The following is a 17488-nucleotide window of genomic DNA, read 5'->3' as shown; positions in this document are numbered from 1 at the left end:
TGACAATCTTCTTCTTCGGTTCAGTATGATTATAGCGATAATAAAAACTATTTGGTTTGTTTTACTGCTTCTTAAAAGGATAACATTTAAAAAAACACAACAACATTCTTTGTATCGTCACATTCTGACACCCATAACTTATTTATATTTTATTTACAGAGCTGTTTGAGGGATTGTTTTTTTGCTGGGTTACGTATGACTTTTTGATCACTATTCAATTTTATTTTTTTTTGGTTGGAGGGGGTAATCAAAAATTGAAAAGCAGGCTGCAGCAGTCAAATGTTGTCTACATGACATTACCACTGCAGTTGGGGGAAACAGAACCCTTCTGGGAGAAGCGGAGCAGCGTTGCAAGATCAGTCAGGCAAGTAATCATCTATTCTTTGTCACAAGACTATCTCCAGATAACTAAATCAGGGCTATCAACTATCTGTAAATTCCTGGACCATCTGTATGATGGAGAAAGGCACAAACCTTTTTCAACTGTGAATCCAAATGGAAAGCCTGCTGCTCATATAATGCACACAAAATCAGGCAGACAGCAGAATTCTGATCACACCTTCTGATGTGTAGACTATAGCATCAGATGTTTACAAATCTTGATACCCTCTTTTCACCATGTTTTATGTTGATTTTAATCTAAAAATAATGTAAAAATAAATAGTTTTTATATAAACCACTTACCAATGCAGACGGAGCGCATGAAGAAATGCTGAGAGGCCTTCCATGACCAGCAAGATGGCAACAGTCAGCACAGCAAAAAAGGCAAAGATGGGTACAAGAAGGACACTCCCCTTGAAGGTTAACACAGACAATCCAATATTCATCACCATATTCCACAGAACTTCGGACAACTCTGCCAGATAGAAATAGGGACATAACATGCTGCACATATTAAGATCTTTTATGCAATGAAATTAGTAGTTTGACCCTTCTATATTTTTCAGGTTAACAATCAAAATTTGCTAGAAAATATGCCCATTTCAATACAAAAACAACCATTTATGGAATCTGACCTGCAGTCACTAGATGTCATAATAAGATTTCATTTTATGAAGGTTGGGAAATACTCACGTGCATGAGCCAGGCTGAGTGCCCACAGTCGTAGGTAGGATGCTGTATTGGAGATGCACCCCAGGCAGTACTCTATGGTATGAATCATCTGATGCATAAAAACCTCCCCTGCATCAAACTAAGAAATGAGGAAACAAAAGAAACAATGGATATTAAAGGGCTGTCTCACTTCAGCAAATTACATTTATAATGTAGAGAAAGTTAATACAAGGCACTTACTAATGTATTGTGATTGTCCATATTACTTCCTTTGCTGGCTAGACAACATTTTTCCATCACATTATACACTGCTTGTTTCCATGGTTATGGCCACTCTGCAATCCAGCAGCCATGGCCATGTTTCTACAATATAGGAAAAGGCGCCAGCCTCTCTGGCTTCTGGGACCAAAGGAGTACACATAGTCCAGTACTTTTTTCTATAGTGTGCGAACACGACCACCACTGCTGGACTGCAGCGAGGTCGTAACCATGGAAACTACCAGTGTCTAATGTGATGGAAAAATTTATCTAGCCAGGAAAAAGCACCATATAGACAATCACAATATATTAGGAAGTGCCTTGTATTAACTTTGTCTATATGATAAATGCCATTTGCTGAAGTGAGACAACCCCTTTAGGAATTACGTGAGCTCGTTCTAAATAGCACTGAAATGTACATATTCAGATGAAGTTATGTTATGCAACGGAAGTAGGAAAACAATGTATGTACATAGTGCTGTAAACAATTACTAAACCTATAACAACCAGATTCCACCTACAGGTTTTTCTATGAAATGTTGCATGTTATATGATAAAGTTTGTGCATTGTTAAAACACTTCTCATAAGTGGGAGGGCAGTATTAAATCACAGAAATTTTTTGTGCAAGAGTGTTGTGCGCAAAAATGTGTGACTTTTCTATGGAGGAAAAAAGCATAGAGGGCTTCATAAAGTCCCCCAGTGCTTTTACAATTCACATTAAAAAAGGATGCGATTGTTCTTTTATGCTATACTATGTGAGGAAATAATAGGATAGAAGATGAAATGCTGAGCTTAAAGAGGACCTTTCATGGTTTTTACTTATTCTAGATAGATACTTTTACTGATGCTGCCACCCTGCCTATTTTTTTAAAACATCGCTCCTGCACCTCGCTGTGCCCCCCTGTAGTTTGGGCGTAATTTGTGAAAAAACAGCGGGGCGCAGGAGAGAGATATTTAAGAAAAACAGGCAGGGCGGCAGCAAGTAAAGGTATTTATCTAGAACAGACATGCTCAACCTGCGGCCCTCCAGCTGTTGCAAAACTACAACTCCCAGCATGCCCGAACAGCCTACAGCTATCAGCCTTTAGCAGGGCATTGTGGGAGTTGTAGTTTTACAACAGTTGGAGCACCGCAAGTTGAGCATGCCTAATCTAGAATAAGTAAAAACCATTAAAAGGTCCTCTTTAATGTCCGATTTTTTTTTTTAAGTTTGATTTAGCATTTTCATGTTACAAGCTGTTTGAAAGGACAGTTTTTCAGCTACAGCACAACTAAAATAAATAAGGTTAAAAGGCACCTTTTTGCCATCATGTGTCCCTTTTTCCTGCTCATGTTCTGAATGTCCTATATACTGCTCATCATCTCCTGCCAGTAGGCCCCTTCTTTCAACATCCTGGAATACATACAAAAGCTAAAATATTATGACAAAAATTTAATGATGGAACTCCGTTGCTACTACATGTTTTTTATGGCCCTTCCTTTCAGCCAGGGATTTAAAACAAAATCTCACACTTTCTGTATACAACTGATCATAGTATGAAAAGGACCAAATACTGTACTGCATTAGTCCATTTGATGTCCAGAAAGCAAACATCTACATCTTTTTCCATTTATATATTGGCATAGGCTTGTTTCACATTTGCGTTTGTCAATCCGGCAGGCTGTTAACTATAATGGGGTCACATGGTGATTCGGCCACGATCCGCCAAATATGCAGAGAATCGGCGAGAAAAATAACACTTCTGCATGACCGATTACCAGCATTCTGTGCCGGAACAGGCTGTTGGCAGTGTGAAACAAGCCTTGGAGAGAGTAGTTTATATTTTCCTTAAAATTGCCTAAACCTCAGTAGTATGATAGTAATCAAGGCCAGAAACAGTTGGGGTAATGTATCAAACTGGTATAAAGTAGAACTAGCTTAGCTGACCATAGCAACCAATCAGATTCAACCTTTCATTTTAAACAGCTCCTTTGGAAAATGAAAGGTGGAATCTGATTGGTTGCTATGGGCAACTAAGCCAGTTCTACTTTACACCAGTTTGATAAATTACCCCAAGTGTTCTTAATCCAAAAGTAGTATCAGAAAAAGGCTATTGATGTTCATTTTATCTATATCAGAGAAGGTCACTTACACACATTTTCTCGTGCAAAAGAGCAGAATAGACAAAAATATGGCATTGTGTATCATTTTCTAGTAGCGGGGGCAGCTGTACTCCTTTCACTATAATGAGGGCCAGCGGAGATCGAGCCGCAACCCAGCAAAAATGCTGCACACAGCAGTTTTCGTCCGGCCGCTCCTCGACATATTTGCCAGGTTGCGGCTGGATCTCTGTCCACCCCAATTATAGTGAATGTGGCCAGACGGAATGCTGCTTGCCTGATCAGTTTCATTCAAGTTTGAAACAAGTCTTAGGGTCCATTCACACGTCCGCAAAATGGGCCCGCATCCGTTCCACAATTTAGCGGAACAGGTGCGGACCCATGGGGATAGCACACAGTTGCGCGGCCCCACAAAAAAATAGAACATGTCCTATTCTTGTCCGCAGCCACGGACATGGCGGTGTCCGTGTTTTGCGGATCCGCAATTTGCAAATGCAAAACAGTTGCGGACGTGTGAATGGACCCTTAGAGAGATACTGAGCTTGGACCCAAAAATAACTGTTTGTGTTGAGTCTCCTCTCACTGTGCTGATCGGTGTATATCTCAGCAAATTTGAAATACCAGGTGAAAGGAGACTGTAATCTTTACAGAATTAAAGAAGAACTACTCTGACAGTAAGAAATACTTTTATTTGTAAAGTCCTACAAACATTCTTTGCACAGCCATAAACTACTCTAGGCAAAAAGTAACAAATAATTTAGAGAAATCTCCCACCTCAGAAAATCTTACTTTCCTGAGGTGAAGGCCTTAGATGCTGTCTTGGCTTCCTAGTGAACCATGACACCTTTAGTGTGTATCTATAGTGGAATCATGACCCTCAAAGTCACCTGTACAGTATAAACAATCCATCAGCTCAATTTTACAGGATTCCGTAGATGGAGATTTGACTTATGCAAACGAATAGAAGCATAAAAGCACATAGCATGTTCTGGAGGATGCAAACCAGGAGAAACCCCAAGATCTCCTCAGTGCTGTACCTCATGTAGATAAAATCTTTGAAACTAAACAATGCAAACAGGTAAAAAAAATATATATAATTACTCTCAGGAAACCATGTAGAAGCACAATTTAAAAGGCCTACTCCCCTTACCCGCTTCAGTTATTGACAAAGAACATGAAAGTAAAGCATAAATCATGTATAATTAAATCATTTCAGACTTGTCTATGCCATAAGGTCCCTACCTGTAGCAAGGGCATGCCCCACTGCCCCATCTGCTCTAGTGGACCAGACACAAAGTGTAACTGTTGTTTTGGTTTAAAAAGTCTTTTAAAAGTTACTAAGCGTTACCAAGGAGAGTTTGTCTTCAGTCTTTAGTGTATTACTGAGAACTAAAGATGCCTGTGTGTAACAATTCAGATACATAGAGCGATGGGCAGTGATGGCTAGGGCACACATCCATAGTCAGGGACTAAGGCAGTGAAAAGAGGCGGCAGGTAACCTCTGCATATTAAACGCAGGCGTCTTCTGCAGACAGAACAGAGATTCTCCTTAGCTTTGCTAAGAAGACTCTTGACACCCTATTTTCTAGTAGAAAGAAACATCTTTCCCTAATAAAGTACATTACAAAAATGCTTAAAAGGGGTTATCCCATGACTAATGCAAAAAAAATGAAAGTCAGAGATCATATAGTGCCTGACAATCTCTTTATAACAAAGCTAGAACCAGCTCTGTACCTAATATGTATCCAGAGATCCAACATTCATTGCTCTGCTAGAGTTATATCAAGCTGACAGCTCAAGGGGAGTGTCTTTTCTGCTGCAGCTAACAGGGGCGTGTCCATGCTCTCCCTATCACAGCTCAGGAGGCAGTTAAAGGATGAAACTGAGCATGTGCGGCCATCTCAGTGAGCAGGACAAAGAAATAAGAAAAGAAAAAAACAGCAGGTGGCGCTGTACAGATGAATGTGAAAAAAGGGGTAGTAACGTTTTAAAACCTAACTTTTAATAGGATAGTTATGAATCCCAACTGGGAAGTGGACCCCTACCTGACAAACAAAACACAGACACAGAAGAACAGGGGACCTGGTGTGGCAGGTCACCCGATGGTCAAATAGACGAACACGTCCCAGGATGGAACGGGACGCGAGTAGTGTGACCAGTAAGCGTAAACAAAATAACAATAATAATGAAGACCGTGGCATGTGCCGTGGTCTATAAACATGCCAAGGAGGCAAAAATAAGGGTAGGTCTTACCAGTAAATGGGCAAGAGGACCGGCCGGTCCAATGCCCTTAAGGGAGGTATTCTCACATATGGATGCGTCCCCCAGTGGTGGTCACTTTGTGCAGGAGGGCCACAGGGAAGAAACTGTCCCTGGTGTTGCCCTACTTGGCCTAAAACTGCCCTAAATTGCCTGCTAATACGGGGTCCGATCCCCGCAAGGGGTGGCCCCGTCCGGAACCTAGCCCTAAAAACAATGACCCTAAATAGCCCTGTGAGGACAGGGGAGAGGGCCCTGTGGGGCTCCAATGGCCTAGGTCAGCCAATGAGAAAGAGGGAGGGGGATTAAACGCTAGTGTGGATGGATGTACAATATCTCATACACTAGTGTAAATGGATACTCTATGTCCCTACGCGTTTCGTTGGAGAGTATAAAGATGCTATATGTATCCTATGATGAAGGAACTAAAAGGTAATTGCCTATAGCAAACCCCACAACTCATCAGGGGACAGGGGTAGAGGGTACAGTATGCCTCCCCACTCGCAACCTATCTGTATGGTCAAAACAGAAATGGGGGAGGGGAGGGAGGGAATACGAGAGTACCAAGGTGGCGCAGACTTTAGCGGGACTAGATAGTCCTAGATGACCCAGAATCCTACAAAGTGAAAGAAACACATACAAAGTAGTACAATCAGTCTGGGGCGCACATTACCTGAATACAGTTGCATAGCATGGCACTACAATGGCATGTTGGATGGAGTTACTCACTGTTTGGCGTGAGGGTCATGTGACTTCTCCTCATGCGATGCAGCACTACAGATACAGGTGCCGATCGTCTGACAGCGCAGAAAGGCGCGCTGAGGGATTTAAATGTGAGGTGGAGAGGTACTGGGCGCATGCACGGTGGGCGCAGCCGACGCTCACGTGCCTAGATAGGTGTCACGTGACGCGGACGAGCGCGTCCTTGGATGCGCATGCGCAGGTGATAGAGCCGGCAGCCGCAGCGTAGCGCAGACTCACCACGTCACGCCGTCCCATACGAGTCATGTGATGGGGGCGTGACCGTGGCGGATCGCTGCAGTAGCTGTCCAGCGGTAGGTATGGGAGCGGCTGCTATATGTGATAGTCCAGCCCCTGCAACAACATACGTACCGATGCTGGGGGGAGGAAAATAACAATCCTCTCCAGCATGGGACCAAGAGAGGGGACTTATTTGGCAGTCCGGTGACGGGTATAAATAGAAATAATAGCAATGTAAGCTACACAGGCGTTCCACTATACACTAAGGTAGGGAACTGTCGGCAAATAGCCGCTACAGGTTGGAAATAAAACAATCAAGGAGGGGGCATAGCTAAAGTGTGTCGTCCGCCTGCGAATATAATGATATGGCGCAGAGTGGCCCACAGATAGAGCTGATCTGCACCGGGAGGAATCAGCCCATAATGTATCGGACATATGTGGGGACACCAATGGAGGCCAATTTATAAACAAACAATGAGCATGATGGAGATGATAGGGGGTAAACTCCAAAAGCATGTAATCACAATAGGAGGGAAGAGAAGGATACAAACAATATATACATGGTACGCACAGCAGATAGCCGCTCTTAAAGAAACTGTGTACTAGTAATGTATATAGTGAGCTGACCTATAGGGGAGGTCACAGGAAGCAGCCATATTGTAATTGGTCGTTCAGGCCGAGGGGTTGGGTGGTCTTTAGTTTAAAAATCCACCAGCACTCTCTCTGGAGGATCTTTTTGTCCCAGTCTCCCCCTCGTGGTGGCTTCCTGATGTGCTCTAGGCCTATGAATGTTATGACGGACAAACGTCCGTCGTGGGCAGAGTGGACATGTCGTGCTACTGGGGTATCCCTGTTGTTGCGGATATCCCCCATATGTTCACCCATGTGTACCCGTAATTCCCTACGGGTCTTACCCACATATCTCATGCCGCACTCACAGTTTATAAGGTAAATAACCCCCGTGGTGCGACAGTTGATGAAATCACGGATATGGTGGGTAAAGCCCGTGGGATTCGCTGGCAGGGACTTACACTGTGTGATGAATTTACAGAAGGTACAGCGGCCACACTTGAAACAACCACGGACTGGACTATGCAGCCACGTACTTTTCTTCGGGGGATTATAGTGGCTGTGAACGAATCGATCTCGTAAATTGGTCCCTCTCCTAAAGGTAACTGACGGGTGGAGGCTAACTGCGTCGGCCAGGTCTGGGTCCATCAAGAGGGTGCCCCAGTTCCGTCCGAGAATTTCCTTAATTTTAGCTGCAGCAGTGTCAAATGTGCCTATGACCCTTAGTACATTAGGGCGCTCAATTTTCTGGTCCCCGGTCAGATGTAACAGTCTGGTGCGTGTCGTCTGTTGTGCTCGCTGGTAGGCCTGTCTAAGGGTGTTGTCTGGGTATCCCTGTGCTAGGAAGCGTTCTCTTAGTTCACCCGCCTGCCGTGTGAATTCCCGCTGGTCAGAGCAGTTGCGTTTGAGCCGTAGGTATTGGCCCACAGGAATCCCCCGCTTCAGAGGGACAGGATGGCAGCTGTCCCAGCGAAGCAGAGAATTGGTGGAGCTCTCTTTGCGGTATATGGTGGTCTGTAGGCCCCCTTTAGTGTCTCTAGATATACATAGGTCAAGAAAGGGGAGATTATTCCGTACAATGGATGAAGTAAATCTGAGATTAATGCTGTTATGATTTAACTCCTCCACCAACCTACCGAAGTCGTCCTCTGAGCCACTCCACAAGATGAAAATGTCATCTATGTAGCGAGCCCAGAGGACGATGAACTCCGTGTACCACCCAGGCACATCACCAAAGACAGTGGTCTCCTCCCACCAGCCCAGGAGCAGGTTAGCATACGATGGTGCGCAGGAACTGCCCATCGCAGTGCCCCTGAGCTGGTGGTAGATGCGTCCGTCAAAAAGGAAGTAATTGCTCGTAAGCACAAAGCTCAGGAGATGGAGAATCAGCTCATTGTGCGCAGCAAACTGTAAACCTCTAGCCCTCAGATAGTGTGCAGTGGCTGTAAGACCCTTGTCGTGGGGGATGGAGGAATACAGGGCCTCAACGTCGATGGATGCCAAAAACCAGCCAGGTTCGAGGTTGAGGTGCTCGAGTTTCGAGAGTAGGTCACCTGTATCCCTCACATACGATGGAAGGGACTGCATGAATGGCCCCAATATGCGATCCACGTAAATCCTGCAGTTTTGCGGGAGACTGCCTACCCCTGACACTATGGGCCGGCCCTTAAGGGGCAAGGTACCCTTGTGGACCTTGGGTAGGCCGTAAAATGTGGCCATTATGGGATGCGCCGGGTAGAGATATTCAAATTCCTCACCACTAATGAGTCTATCTGTTTTAGCTTTAGATAGGATCTCCCTTAGCTCCTGCTGAAATCTGGGGGTCGGGTCTGATGTTAATATCTCGTAGCCTTGTTTGTCTCTGAGTAGCGTGAGACACATGTCTCGATAGGCCAAGGTGTCCAGTATGACCACATTACCCCGCTGTACAGATACATTTTATTGAATAACAGTGGCTATGCAAAATTTTTTATTATATGAAATTACAAAAGGATTCAGATCCAGGTGCTGGTTTGAAAACTGTAGAATATTTTTCATGGGACAACCCCTTTAACATCCGAGTCTTTGCACAATATTATGACAGTTAACAGTTAAGAAAGCCTTGTACTAAAGGAGCGTTCATTACAAATAGCATGCTTATCATACCATACCATACCTGTCCCCCATGCCTCTGGTTGTTTTTCTTTTTGCGGTGTTGAATATAGAGACAGATTGGGTCTCCCAGGAGAAGAACTGGAACACACAGTAGAGCTATAACCACCAGCACCATCTGAACAATTTGCTGTAAAATTTATATATTTTTGAGGATTTAGAATTACAAGAAGAAACAGGTTTTCAAGATAGAATATAATTCCATAAATAAGGGGGGGGGGAGACCTTTTATAGAGTAGGAGTGTATAAACTGGGCTATTTCACATACACTGTAACAGTATCCGTGTTTCAAGTCCGTTCGAAAAACTATAAATCATTGGACTTAAACAAAAAAAACAGGATAAATATAAAAAGAAGTCAGTAGTTACTTACTGATTTGCAGGCTTGAAGTTGAATGTCTTTACTGCTGCTTTGTTAATTCCCCGTTTTTGCCCGATGAAGTTCTTGCGGCTGATTTCCTTTCAGTGTCAGCGTCTCTCCTGGTCCTGTCTTCAGCTTTCCTCGTGGTACGTGCGTTACCCCGGCCGGTAGTTCGCGCGTACACTTGGAAGAAGTGCTTGGTTGTTGTCCTGGAAACCTAACGCGGCCACGTTAGGTTTCCAGGACAACAACCAAGCACTGCTTCCAAGTGTACGCGCGAACTACCGGCCGGGGTTACGCACGTACCACGAGGAAAGCTGAAGACAGGAACAGGAGAGACGCTGACACTGAAAGGAAATCAGCCGCAAGAACTTCATCGGGCAAAAACGGGGAATTAACAAAGCAGCAGTAAAGACATTCAACTTCAAGCCTGCAAATCAGTAAGTAACTACTGACTTCTTTTTATATTTATCCTGTTTTTTTTGTTTAAGTCCAATGATTTATAGTTTTTCGAACGGACTTGAAACACGGATACTGTTACAGTGTATGTGAAATAGCCCAGTTTATACACTCCTACTCTATAAAAGGTCTCCCCCCCCCCCCCCCTTTTTTTTTTCTGATACACTCCGTTGTTCTAAACGGAAACAAAGTCAGCGCGGGTTCATTTATATCTCTCTTTAGCTTGTTCTAGTATTCAGGGTTTTTTTGGCAATTATCCCCTCACTAGAACCCTGCAGCGACACACCTCTCTGTATCTGTATTACAGTATTGGTGACTTTCCACCGCCCCCTAAAAAAATCAGACGGCAGCGCGAGTATCTATACTAAGACTGTTTATAATTCCATAAATGCTACTAAGCTTCACCACTCCTTGCTCAGAAAGCACTGCAGTTTCAATATATTATATCACTACACAAGCAAAATAAAAGACAAATTTTAATGATCAATTTGGGCATTGGGAAATGGCTTCAAGTCACAGAATTCTATTTCAATATATTAACTACTCTAATATTCCATCATTAATTATGGACTCCAGAAACTGATTTTAACCCCTAACAATTTAGTACATTGGCGGTGACCTAAAGATACAGTTCACTGGTGTTTTACAGAATTACCATAATACATGCCTATTTGCCAAAACTATAGAAGGTATGGTAGAGGTCATGCCCATAGCTGTGTAGGTTAAACTCACTTGTCCATGGTATAGATCTCTGTTGGTTTCATTCTTGGTGAACAGGAACATGTCAATAAAATGAATGAGAAGACTCGGTGCACTCTGAGCCTCTGTTATATCAAAGGCAAACCATTTGTAGAAAATCATGAATACCAAATACCCAAAGAGGCAGAGGAGGAACAGGAGCTCAGGCACAGACACCACAAAAATGCGATACTTCTGTTTGAAGTGACTGTAAGAGAGCAGACAAACCAAGATTTATTCATTAACCAAGACCCCTCAGAAGTCACTGGTTTGTGGAGACACACTTGACATCCGTTCTCAATAACCTAGCCTGTGCTTAAGGGAATCTGTCACCACAATTTTGGACTATTATCTGCTGTACTACATGAATAGTACTGCAGATAAGAAGTCCAGATTGCTGTTTTATTTTCCTACTTCTCTTCATTCCCCCCCCCACCCCCCACTGTCAGGATTTAAAGCTACGCTGAAATAAATCATCTGGACTGTGTATTTCAGCACAGCTTTGATTGCTGATAGAGGTGGAATGGGGAAGGGGGGGGCTCAGTAGGAAAATTTTAAATTGTGTTCTAAAATCCTTGAATGCCATACTAGACATGTATTACTGCAGATAATAGTCCAGAATTGTGGTGGCAGATTCCCTTTAGTGATACACTTCTCAACAGATTTCATGTGATGGTCGCAGTGATCTCATGTTTCTTTATACATATCAAGTACCACTTATTTGGATTCCAAGGTGGGATGGGGAGTAATGCTTACATGTAGTTGAAGATGCTTAAACAGACTCCAAAGGACATGTGACAAACCCCCAAAATGACAGACATTTTCATTTTAAAGGAGTTTAAAAAAGTGAGGCGGTTTGAGGCAAGACTCCAGATCTGAAATAAATTTAATTAAAACACCATTAATTATTATATACATCTAAAAATTGATGTTTTACTATACAAAAAAATGTTTTACTACAAAATTAATTTGTATGTCAAGTGTCACGCAGTCCAGAATTAAATAAAAATATTGTACAGTATCTTTCTGAAAACTATCAAGCTGATCATATTGTAAAAAGGAGCTATTGATCATATACCGTAGGTTTGCCTAAACACTTTTCAGCTGTACTTGGCTACGATGGCTAAAGAAACTATGTATGGTACTATGTATGCATTTTAATGGACGAACACAATCCTTTACAGCAGAGAACTGTGCCCCTCACCTTCCTTTATCAGTACAACCCACTGCACTCAGGAATGTAACAAGGGGCTATCAAAACCAGACAATGATAGTAGTGAAATCTAGGATATACTGTTTTAGCTTATAAAAGAGTGCCAAATATTTCTCCCACTAAATTAATTTAAAAGTAGAAAATTTTGTTATGAGGTTTAATAGATTCTCAGATCAATATTTTATTTCTGATTGGAATACCAGACCTCTCTGTGTTGTAGGTCATTTCATGGTCCTTTAAAAGGCCATCTAAATAAATAGAAAACTCCAGCATAATGTAGCATCAAGATTTCAGACGTTTATTGCATAGGCGGCTGTACAACTCTTGTGACGTTCCCTCAAAGTGCAGTTAGCACATACTTCTTTACTTGGAGCATCTTCCATCATCTTCCAAACTTCTTAGAGCGGCACCAGTTTGAAAAAGGCCACACTGGACGAAAAGTCACAAGAGTTGTACAGCCACCTACCTAATAAACGTTTGAAATCTCGATGCTACATTGTGCTGGAGTTTTCTATTTATTTGTCTGACGGGGTGGTAACCCGACTCCAAGCAAAAGCGGAGTGCCACAAAGTTTCTTTAAATGGCCATCTGTCAGAAGATTTGTACCTATGAAACTGGCTGACCTGTTGCATGTGCGCTTGGCAGCTGAAGGCATCTGTGTTGGTCCCATGTTCATATATACCCATATTACTGAGAAAAATTATGTGTAATATATGCAAGTGAGTCTCTAGGAGCAACAAGGGTATTGCCATTACACTTAGAGGCTCTACTCTCTCTGCAACAACAGTTTGGAGGGGGTCCAACTCTCGGCACCTCCACCGATCAGCTGTTCGAAGAGACCGCTGCCCTCTGTGAGCACCCTGGCCTCTAGGCCAGTGATGTCACCATACATCAGTCACGTGGCCTAGACGGATCTCAGTCCAATTCAATTGTGTGGGGCTGAGCTGCGATACCAAGCACAGCCACTATACAATGTACAGCACTGTGCTTGGTAAGCTGTGAAGAGATCACAACACTCACTGGAGCCCCGGTAAGTGCAGCAGCCTCTTCAAACAGCTGATAGCAGGGGTATTGGGTGTCAGACCCCAGATGATCTGATATTGATGACCTATCTTGATCAATATCAGATTCCAAGATAACTAATTTAAGCGTCTTGAGTCTGTATTTGTTTAGATGTGTGGATCTACGTGAATTTAGGGGGTCTGTATTTTGGGGTCGGGAGTCTATATATATTTTGAAATCTGTTTTTATTCTGGCGTTTTATTACAGGGATCTGTATACAAGGGTCTAGTCCAAGGTATGCATTTATTCTGTGGTCTATATTTAGTGGGTCTGGCCTGAGGTTTGTAGTATTTTTGGAGGTCTGTATTTATGTTGGGATCGGTTTTGATTCTAGGATCTAGTCTGAAGTACGGAGTACAGTAGGTTTTTGTTTTGGGTTTTGTATTTTGTATTTATTCAGGTGTCTGGTGTCTGTATTTATTTAGGAGGTCTTATCTGGGGGGCTGTATTCAGGGGTCAATTTTTTTTAGAGTACCGTTGGATGGATAGTCTATTACATGCCATCACCTTATAAGATGGGAAAACCCCATTGAGGTACTGTAGATAATATAGATAACTGCTTTTGCAGATAAAGGTGCAAGTTTTTGAACGTGCCATATATATCAATAGAAACTGCGGGTAAAATTTTAACCGTTTTAGGCTTCATTCACACTACCATGTCCATACTGTATTTCCGTCCGCAAACAACTGATTAGCAAAATATAGATACCTTCCGTGTGGTTTCCATATTTTTCTCACTCTTATCATTAGAAATAGAATAGAAAGAACTGTTGTCTGTAATACACACAGCATTATGACGTGTTCTAGAATGTGAAGATTGGCTATTACGCAACTGAAGGAGAAAACATGGATACCTGGCACACACCAAGCTTGCATATCAAGAGACAGTACATTTTCAGGCTTGTCAGATAGAGCATCTAGCGACAGCACAATCACTCTGCCTATTAAAAGGAGGGTAATCTTGGTGCTTGGTGAACACTGGAACTGCATAGGCATGACCAAAACAGCATCTAATGATGGTGCAATTACTCCACCTATTAGAGGGTGTAAGGTTTGTGGAGATGTCAAATACAAGATCAAATAATTACACAATTACACCTCCATTAAAAGGGGAAATTGGGCTGCTTACAGTAAATTGGAACTGAGCCAGCTTGTCAGATATGTCATCTAGCGACAGCAATATTACACAACCTAACGATGGGCACCAGTGATGGTCAGTTCGCAGTGTTCGCCAGCGAACACATGCGGGCTGCCATCTTTAGTAAGGTAGACTCACGCGTCCGGCGGTGCACAGGTAAGCCCTTACCTGTGCCTGTTCCGATCTAAAATCAAATGCGGTCACCGGGAGCAGGCAGTTCCGAGAACAGCCCGATGAAGGCCCCCGGCAGCTGTTCTCGGAACTGCCTGCTCCCGGTGACCGCATTTGATTTCAGACTGGCTCTGGCACAGGCTTACCTGTGCATCGCCGGACGGGTGTGTCTACCTTACTAAAGATGGCAGCCCGCATGTGTTCGCTGGTGAACACTGCGAACTGACCATCACTGATGGGCACATCTGAGCCGGGTAAGCTTGGCAGATATTGCAGTAAGCAAACATGGCAGTAATCTGTACAATAAATTTGGAAAATATGCTGTGAAGATTTTAAAATTAATCTTACCAGAAGACAACTTTGTGTCGCCGGGGAAGGAAGCCCAAGCAGGAACAGAATAGCGGATATGGAATACAAAACGCTCATTTCAAGTAGGTTGCAAGTGACAGCCCCTAGAGGGGGGCAGGACAGGAGAGGATCCAGGTACGATGCTGGACTAGAGCCCGGCACCGCACCCAATGCTGCGTAGAAGCGCTAGACATAAGGCATGGTAGGCTGCGCCCTCAATTAATCGCAGAGGCATAGAGGAAGTTGCCATGACACCAGCCCTGCATTAGAATCAGAAGAAAGGGCGCAAAGGAGCCTAAGAAGTTCCTCTGTGGACTATGGAAAGGACTGGAGAGGGGGAGAAGCTATGAAGGAAGCCACCAGTACGGCATACATATTAGGACATCCTCAGACATCATCCACAACTCCCTCCTCCGTCAGGCAAAACTCCATCAGTCATCCTCCCTCAGACCAAACTCCCTCCTCTGTCAGGCTAAACTCCCTCCTCCATCAGCCCAAACTCCCTCCTCTCTCATCAAAAACTCCCTCCTCCTTTAGACGTCAGCCAAAAATCCCTCCCCCCAACTCAAAACTCCCTCGTCCCTCAGACGTCAGTCAAAGAATATTTCCTCCATCAGCCCTCAGCCCAAACTTCATCAGCTGTCAGGGGTCAGACATCAGGTGACAGCCCTCAGCCTAAACTCCATCAGCCGTAGTAATAGAATGTAAAATATTTTTACAGCAAGCGCTGGGACCACATAACATTGTGTTCACACATTATGTATATATATTATGGACACTAATATCAGGCACCAGTACTGGATACAAGTTTCCTTGGTGTATAATGGAGGCACGCCGTGTTTAGCCGCTGACATACACGTGCTTCTCTCCATCACACGTTACATCAGCAGCCGCTAGAGACTAATTTGCCTACAAGTGAATGAGATTCCTTTCCTAACAGCAGATGGCTCTATAGTTCAGGAGTTAGAGTGCTGGTCTTGTAAACCAGGGGTTGAGAGTTCAAATCTTGCTGGCACCTTCACAATTATTATTTTTTTGTCTGTTAATATTTGTACTATTACTTATTCCGTTTAGTAAGCAAAGAACATTTTAGCGCAATTTATCATATGAAATATGCTTTCCATTATCATATAAATATGACAGGTCTGCTTACACATAATTCAGGATAGATAGAGAGATGAATGATAAATGAGATGATGGGGGTAGATTTATGATGGGTGGATGATGGCATATGTGTCATGATTTGGTTCTTTTACTGTGCTGGGGGCACAAATCAATGCAACTTTGGTTTCACGTACAAGCAAGCAATAGTACAAATATTAACAGACAAAAAAAAAAAAGTGTGAAGGTGCCAACAAGAACTCGCGATCCCTGGTTTACAAGACCAGCACTCTAACTCCTGAACTATAGAGCCATCTGCTGTTAGGAAAGGAATCTCATTCACTTGTAGGCAAACCAGTCTCTAGCGGCTGCTGATTTAACATGTGCTGGAGAGAAGCCCAAGTATGTCAGTGGCTGAACACGGCTTGCCTCCATTATACAAAGAAACTTTTATCTGGTATTAGTGCCTGGTATTAGTGTCCATATAATTTATATATATATATATATATATATATATATATATATATATATACACACACACCTAAAGAATTATTAGGAACACCATACTAATACGGTGTTGGACCCCCTTTTGCCTTCAGAACTGCCTTAATTCTACATGGCATTGATTCAACAAGGTGCTGATAGCATTCTTTAGAAATGTTGGCCCATATTGATAGGATAGCATCTTGCAGTTGGAGATTTGAGGGATGCACATCCAGGGCACGAAGCTCCCGTTCCACCACATCCCAAAGATGCTCTATTGGGTTGAGATCTGGTGACTGTGGGGGCCATTTTAGTACAGTGAACTCATTGTCATGTTCAAGAAACCAATTTGAAATGATTCGAGCTTTGTGACATGGTGCATTATCCTGCTGGAAGTAGCCATCAGAGGATGGATACATGGTGGTCATGAAGGGATGGACATAGTCAGAAACAATGCTCAGGTAGCCCGTGGCATTTAAACGATGACTAATTGGCACTAAGGGGCCTAAAGTGTGCCCAGAAAACATCCCCCACACCATTACACCACCACCACCAGCCTGCACAGTGGTAACAAGGCATGATGGATACATGATCTCATTCTGTTTACGCCATTTGAATGTCTCAACAGAAATAGAGACTCATCAAACCAGGCAACATTTTTCCAGTCTTCAACTGTCATGACCGACGTGACGTCGGTCATGACAGTTGAGGAAAACAGGGAAAGCCCTGCCCAAGGGAGAGGGAAAGGTGGTGACCCCCTAACTCACCTTGCGGCTGGCACCTGACTGCCCTGACGTCCCTAGATGGGTTCCTCACCCGTGCGGCGATCACGTGCCTAATCCCTGGCTTTCCCTAATATGAGCCCTAGATAGTGAACGGGCCGGTGGGATCGCTAGTCCGCACCACTATCACTAAGAGGGAAACACCAGGGAGAGGACAGACAAAACAGACAAACACATACACCAAGGTGGGCGACCACAATAGACCAAAAAGGTCCAACAGGGATCCGGAGGGTAGCGTTCTGGACCAACTACCAGAGAAC

General features: G+C 43.5%; 1 protein-coding gene across 4 annotated transcripts in view; it reads right to left on the bottom strand.

Annotated features, from left to right (window-relative positions):
* LOC121003834 (V-type proton ATPase 116 kDa subunit a3-like) overlaps positions 1–17488 on the bottom strand; it is a 73871-nt gene that overhangs the window by 21930 nt on the left and 34453 nt on the right. For 3 of the 4 annotated variants that reach the window (XM_040435751.1, XM_040435753.1, XM_040435750.1), the window contains exons 14-19: positions 11687–11805; positions 10925–11138; positions 9378–9503; positions 2610–2705; positions 1075–1192; positions 685–856 (exon numbers count right to left, since the gene is read on the bottom strand). In XM_040435751.1, the coding sequence (XP_040291685.1) occupies positions 685–856; positions 1075–1192; positions 2610–2705; positions 9378–9503; positions 10925–11138; positions 11687–11805 (845 nt within the window). Of the gene's footprint in view, positions 1–680; positions 857–1074; positions 1193–2609; positions 2706–9377; positions 9504–10924; positions 11139–11686; positions 11806–17488 lie in introns of those variants that run through there. The other variant, XM_040435754.1, reaches the window with a different exon arrangement.

This window comes from Bufo bufo, chromosome 6, assembly GCF_905171765.1.
Source record: "Bufo bufo chromosome 6, aBufBuf1.1, whole genome shotgun sequence".
Lineage (NCBI taxonomy): Eukaryota > Metazoa > Chordata > Amphibia > Anura > Bufonidae > Bufo > Bufo bufo.
Note: the sequence above shows the minus strand (reverse complement) of the source record. Positions and strands in the feature narration are given on the sequence as shown.